The sequence below is a fragment of the Galeopterus variegatus genome, unplaced genomic scaffold, assembly GCF_000696425.1.
Source record: "Galeopterus variegatus unplaced genomic scaffold, G_variegatus-3.0.2 Scaffold3377, whole genome shotgun sequence".
Lineage (NCBI taxonomy): Eukaryota > Metazoa > Chordata > Mammalia > Dermoptera > Cynocephalidae > Galeopterus > Galeopterus variegatus.
In genome coordinates this window covers 63,909-70,023 of record NW_007729488.1, presented here as the reverse complement: position 1 = coordinate 70,023, position 6,115 = coordinate 63,909, and the positions used below count along the sequence as shown (strand labels likewise).

Genomic DNA, 6,115 nt, shown 5'->3' with positions numbered 1-6,115 from the left:
TTTGGTGTGATTTAAATACAAACAAACATCAGTCTCAGTTTACTAATCCCATTGTGTCCTAGAAACTCGACAAAAAGATCCTCTCTCATTCTAATTAGAAAGATTCAAGTCCATAAAAATGATTTACCCAACATACTCCCAGAATAATTACACATTATTTCATTCTAACTTGCTATCAGCTTATGATACTGTCCATTCACTGGGGTCTCTGGGGTCACACAGACTGTGCTCAAAATCTGGCTGTGCTGTTATCCTGTTGTGTGACCCTGTGAAAGTTAAATTCTTTGACCCTTGGGATGGAATCTGAAAAATAAGTATAATGACTTACCTCACGGATTTGTTGGGATGACTAAACACAAAGAGGTACTGTATCAATGTCTGACACACTGCAAGCGCCCCATTGATGCTAAGCCAATGAAGACTCACAGGTATTTTCCTAATGTCTTGAGGGGCCCCCCAGAGAAGGTTGTCATGTACTGAACGGTAAGGGACCAACTTCCTAAAGGAACCCCGGGCTTTAACAGCGTTGTACTCCGCCCAGAAAACTCCCCGCCCTGCCGCCCTCGGTGAAGACCTGGAATGGGACGGAGAACCCCAGACGGCCGAGGGCGCTCCGGGGCTTGGCTCTGTCGATCGCGCCGTTGATCCGCAGTCACCAGCGCCGGAACTAATGCGCCGAGGCTCCGGTTTCTTCCGCTTCCGACGGGACTTTGTGCGGCGTGGACGGCCTGAGCACGATTTCCGGCCGGGCTGAGCGGCGTCCTGAGCGGGTTCCGGCGTGGGTCAGGAGCGCCGCTCTCTCCCGGGCTGGAGGAAAGCGCCCTAGTCGCGGTAGTGGGGACCCCAGCGCGGCCGGGCGCGCGTGACCATGTGGAGGCTGCTCGCTCGCGCCAGTGTGCCGATCCTGCGGGCGCCCTTGTCAGGTCAGAAGTCCCCTTTGGTGCCTAAAGAAGACTTGCCCTCTTTCCCTTCCCCACCCTCCAATGCTACCCAAAGAAGTGTCTGGATAAGTTTGCTGAAGCATTGGTTAGGGGCTGCGCTATCCCGCAACCTCCACCTCCACTGTAGGGAGTCACAGAAGGGTCACAGCCTCCTCCGGGAGGTGCCCAGAGACCCCGGCGGGCCTCTTTGGGGGCCTGGTCCTGTGAGCCCAGTTAGTGGAACCCGTGTCCTACACTTCAGTCAGGAGTAAGTGCCTTTAGCCCAGGTTGTACCAGCCCCGGCCTTGTCGCCTTGATCTTTTAACTTGATTTATCTTCGTAGATTCTTGGGCGGCCCTGCCCGCCAGTGCTGGCCTAAAGACGCTACTCCCGGTGCCAACTTTTGAAGGTGAGAGCTTATCTGTCATTTTCCTCTAAGTCTTTTCTCTGATGGAACCCAGCAGAGGGTAGAAGACATAGGAGTGTTCTTGTGCTTCCTGTCCCCATTCACTCATTCAATAAACATGAACTGAGGACATACTATATTGCCAAGCAGTGCTCTAAGCACCAGAGATAAATCGACGAACAAAAGGAACCAAAAAGAGTCCCTGCTCTTAGGGAGTAAATGTCTAATGGGATAGCTCCCCTACTGCTTACCACTGATGTGTAAGCGGTGGTCCACTCAGCCAGGGCTGACTACCTCCAATTTGAACCTTTTGATGTTCTCTCCATATATATGCAGTCATTTAACAATATTATGTGAAGAATATTGGCTTGTTAAATATAAACCGTTAAGGTAAGGCACAATTTTGTAAATCTAATGTATCATTCTTTTTTTTTTATTATACTGGAAACCTCAAAAAAAGTGACAGGGGCCTGGATATTTGACAGTCTTATCTTCTACACATAATCGTTAAACTACTATGTGCCCTGGAAGTACTTGTTGACTTGTAAGCAAGAGAAAACATTACTAAGTGTCTCTGTAGCTGCATATACAAGGGTACTTCAAAAAGTTCATGGAGAAATGGAATTGAAAGATAATACAAATCTTTCCATGAACTTTTTGAAGACCCCTCATAGAAGCTGAGGGGTAGTTTTTGTAACTGAAGTAATAATTTGATATTTCCTTGAAGTCTCCTGTTTTATATTTGTGTCCACCATAGAGCCTTGCTTGATTCACTATAGAAATTGTTTACATGACTTACAAGTTAATTTTTTTTTTCTGAATTGTTAAGTAAAGATGATACAGAAAATGTCACATGTCTGGCCTAAAGTTGTGCCCACCTGCCATGACCTGGCACTGTTGTTGCACATTGTAGGATCTGTGCAGGTCTCAGCATGAAAAGCCCCTGCGTATATAAAATACAGAGCATTGATCAAAGGATTCCTAGGTTGTAAGTTTCCCAGCAGGAATGTGGCAGAACTAAACCTAGGTATTTTTATGTACAATGTAGTACAATAGTATTCTTTCCTCTACCCTCATTAACATCCAGGGAAGGAGTATTTTTTTAAAAGGTGTCATGCAGTCTGCTTTTGCTGTTTTGACTGAATGCCCTAGATAAAATTATAAAATGTCTGTAGGCCTCAGGTTCCTCTTATAGAAATGGAAATTAAAAATACTGCCTACCTAATGTTTTGTTTCTTGATCTCAGTAATAGTGATACATTTGTGTGTTCGTGTGTTCACTTTCTGATAGTTCACTGAGTTGTGTATTTTTTTATTTGGTGCATGGATTTATGTGTGTTAAACTTTAAAAAGCTCAAAATTTTAGAAAAGGAAGCCTTAAAAAATACCAATACTATAAAGTTGTTGTAAATATTAAATGAAATAATGATTTCCAAACAGTCCTTGTTATAGTGTTGAGCACAGGTAGGCATTTAATAAATGCATTTTGGTTTGAAGGTTAAAATTTTGCTATCTTCAAAGGTTTAGAAACATTTGCATTAACCATTGTCATAGTCAAAACATTAGTCACTAAAAGCATCCACAAGAAGAATGTGACACATCTTTGAAATTATTATTCAGTGGTAACCTGAAGACTTTCACCTGATTGTCACAAATCTTTATAGGAGGAAAATAGATCCTTTGAGATGTGTAGCTTTACTTATTCTTGGTTGCCTGTGCTCCTTTTAGGTATTTCCATTCCTGAAAAGTACAGGCTTAAATTTGTTGAAAGAGTACCACTTGTGCCAAAAACAAGAAGAGAACCTAAAAACTTGAAGGATATACGTGGACCTTCCACTGAAGCTACTGAGTTCACAGAAGGCAATTTTGCAATCTTGGTGAGTTTAAGCATCAAGCAGCTACAGGACAGAAGGTGGGGATTAACAACATCTCATACTCTCTGAGTTAATTCCAGTCTCTTCCTTCACAGTTTATTAGAACTGCCACCAGTTGTTCTTTAAACTGATGTGCACGGAGGCTACTGGCTACCCAGTAAACATTTAAGTTATTATCTTTTTTTTTTTTTAAATGTGGGATGAAAATAATGTAAAAGTAAGAAAGTGAGAGAAGGAAGAGGCTACCTCACTTGCCCCATAATCACACCATGAGATCTTTGGAAGCTACTGCTAAAAACTAAAACTGTCCACCACTTAGGGTATGGGACAGTTGTTTTCTTACTTTTGAGTGACTTCCATGAAGACTTCAGTAGCTACACAAACAGGTGTGCAGCAGGGCTTATTTTCCATCAGACAGCCCCAGTGATGTTTTAAAGTCTTCTACCCACAGTCTGTGTAATCAGCCCCTGCTGACCTCGCAGAACCTCGTGCCCTCTCCCCATTCCTCACTCCACTCCAGCCACATTGGTTTCTACTCAAACTCACCAAGCCTTTTGCTATGTCAGGGACTTCACATACACATTCCTCTGCCTGGAACACTCCTCTCTTTTCCCATGGCTAGTTCTTATTATTTCTGGCCTCTGCTTTATTTTATTATTATTAATTTTTGGTTATGAATATTCATAAGGTACAAAGCTGATTGTCACCACTCATGCCCAAGATGTGATGGCCAGATCCATACTGGCAGTATGCCCGTTATCACAAATTGTGATTATACCCCATGTCCCCCCACCAGTTATCCCCGACCTCCCTCCCCATCCCCCTTCCCCCACTCCACTTTGTATCCCTAGGTATGCTCTCTCCCTCTCCAAGTCCAGCGCACCACTGTGGTCTTTCTTTCCTTCCTTCTTTCTCTCTTACCTCTCACTTAGGAGAGAATACATGCGGTATTTATCCCTCTGAGCTTTGTTTATTTCACTCAACATAAGTTTCTCCAAACTTGTCCATGTTGTTGCAAATGGGAGAATTTCATTCTTTTTTATGGCAGAGTAAGTAGTATTCTATGGTGTATATATACCACAGTTTCCTTATCCAGTCGTCCATCAATGGACATTTAGGTTGGTTCCATGTCTTGGCTATTGTGAACAGAGCTGTGATGAACATGGGAGTGCAGGTGTCCCTTCGACATGATTTCCATTTCTTTGGGTATATACTCAGAAGTGGGATTGCTGGATCATATGGAGGATCTATCTGTAGCTGTTTAAGAAACCTCCATACTGTTTTCCATAGTGGTTGTACTAATTTACAGCCACACCAACAGTGTAGAAGTGTTCCTTTCTCTCCACATCTTTGCCAGTATTTGGTATTCTTCTTTTTTGATTATAGCCAGTCTAACTGGGATGAGGTGATGTCTCAACATGGTTTTAGTTTGCATTTCCCTGATGCCTCGTGATGTTGAGCATTTTTTCATGTGCCTGTTGGCCTCAGCTTTAAATGTCACCTCCTCAAGGAGGCCTTCCCTGGCTCTTCAATGACGTGGGTCCACCCTTGCTCTCCTTTCTTACTATATACCATAGTCTTTTCTTCCATGGTACTTATTAGAACTTATATTTTTATTTTAATGTGTATTGTTGAAGCCACTATAAAAGAAGAGATATAAAAGAACCTATATAAAATATCTAAGACCTCATTTGTTTCTAATTCTCCCATTCACTTTTAGGCACTGGGTGGTGGTTACCTCCGTTGGGGCCATTTTGAAATGATGCGCCTGACGATCAATCGCTCCATGGACCCCAAGACCATGTTTGCTATATGGCGAGTACCAGCCCCTTTCAAGCCCGTCACCCGCAAGGGTATTGGGCAGCGCATGGGGGGAGGCAAAGGTGCCATTGATCACTATGTGACACCTGTGAAGGCTGGCCGCCTCGTAGTAGAGATGGGTGGGCGTTGTGAATTCAAAGAGGTACAAGGTTTCTTGGACCAGGTTGCCCAAAAGTTGCCCTTCCCAGCAAAGGCTGTGAGCCGTGAGACTCTAGAGAAGATGCGGAAAGATCAAGAGGAAAGAGAACATAACAACCAAAACCCCTGGACCTTTGAGCGCATAGCCACCGCCAACATGCTGGGCATTCGGAAAGTACTGAGCCCATATGACTTGACCCAGAAGGGGCGGTACTGGGGCAAGTTCTTCATGCCCGAACGTGTGTAGAGTGTAAGAAATAAATGTACAGAGGCTATGGAGAGAAGGAATCTGCATTTTTTTCCCCCTTGGCTTTCCCTTAAAGTCTTTGGATAGTGCTTATGTCATAACTAAGAGCATAGGAGTAGATTTGTTGATTTTTTAAAAATCAGCACATTATATTATATAAAGTTTGAGCATAACTTTAGGATATAAGTTCTCATCAGTCATTCTTAATCCCTTAAAAGATTAATAAAAGGCCTGATGGACTGTGACGAGCTCTTGGTTCTCGTAGGTTGTAAGATGAATTTCTTCAGGGATGAAGCAAATGTTTGCATCCCTCACCTACGATGTAAGCCTGACATAATGTCTATACTGCCTTTTATATGTACATACTTCAGGAGCTAGTTTCTATGACATTTTACTGGTTACAAACACAAACATTTCTGGAATAACAAAGAAAAAAACAATGCATATAGGTTAATTGATTCAACAGATATTTATTAATGCCCAGCTATCCATCTTCTCTCAGTTTTGGAAGGGGGAATATTGGACAGTATGGCAAGGAACATACTTTTGACTTTTTAGGAAAAGGAACTGATAACAAAAGTTGAAATTGTGTGGCCCTTCCTAGGTGTGAAATTCTCCAAAGAACGAGGGTGTTTGGCTCTATCTTTACATTCCTGCAAGATCTAGTACAGTGCCATGTAGCATCCAAATTATTACTGCTGGATGAATGA

General features: G+C 42.9%; 1 protein-coding gene across 1 annotated transcript; it reads left to right on the top strand.

Annotated features, from left to right (window-relative positions):
- The first annotated feature begins 769 nt into the window (after positions 1-769).
- On the top strand, positions 770-5,442 carry MRPL16 (mitochondrial ribosomal protein L16). The gene is made up of 4 exons (XM_008584797.1): positions 770-923; positions 1,264-1,329; positions 3,054-3,202; positions 4,920-5,442. Exons 1-4 carry the CDS (start codon positions 869-871, stop codon positions 5,403-5,405), a joined length of 756 nt encoding a protein of 251 aa, XP_008583019.1. The 5' UTR covers positions 770-868; the 3' UTR covers positions 5,406-5,442.
- The last annotated feature ends 673 nt before the right edge of the window (positions 5,443-6,115 follow it).

Bases quoted from the DNA above. Each gene is read 5' to 3' on its own strand.
- MRPL16 (XM_008584797.1), top strand. From the start codon at position 869: ATGTGGAGGCTGCTCGCTCGCGCCAGTGTGCCGATCCTGCGGGCGCCC. The intron at 924-1,263 runs GTCAGAAGTCCC...TTATCTTCGTAG, and splicing joins CCTGCGGGCGCCCTTGTCAG to ATTCTTGGGCGGCCCTGCCC. The intron at 1,330-3,053 runs GTGAGAGCTTAT...TGCTCCTTTTAG, and splicing joins CCCGGTGCCAACTTTTGAAG to GTATTTCCATTCCTGAAAAG.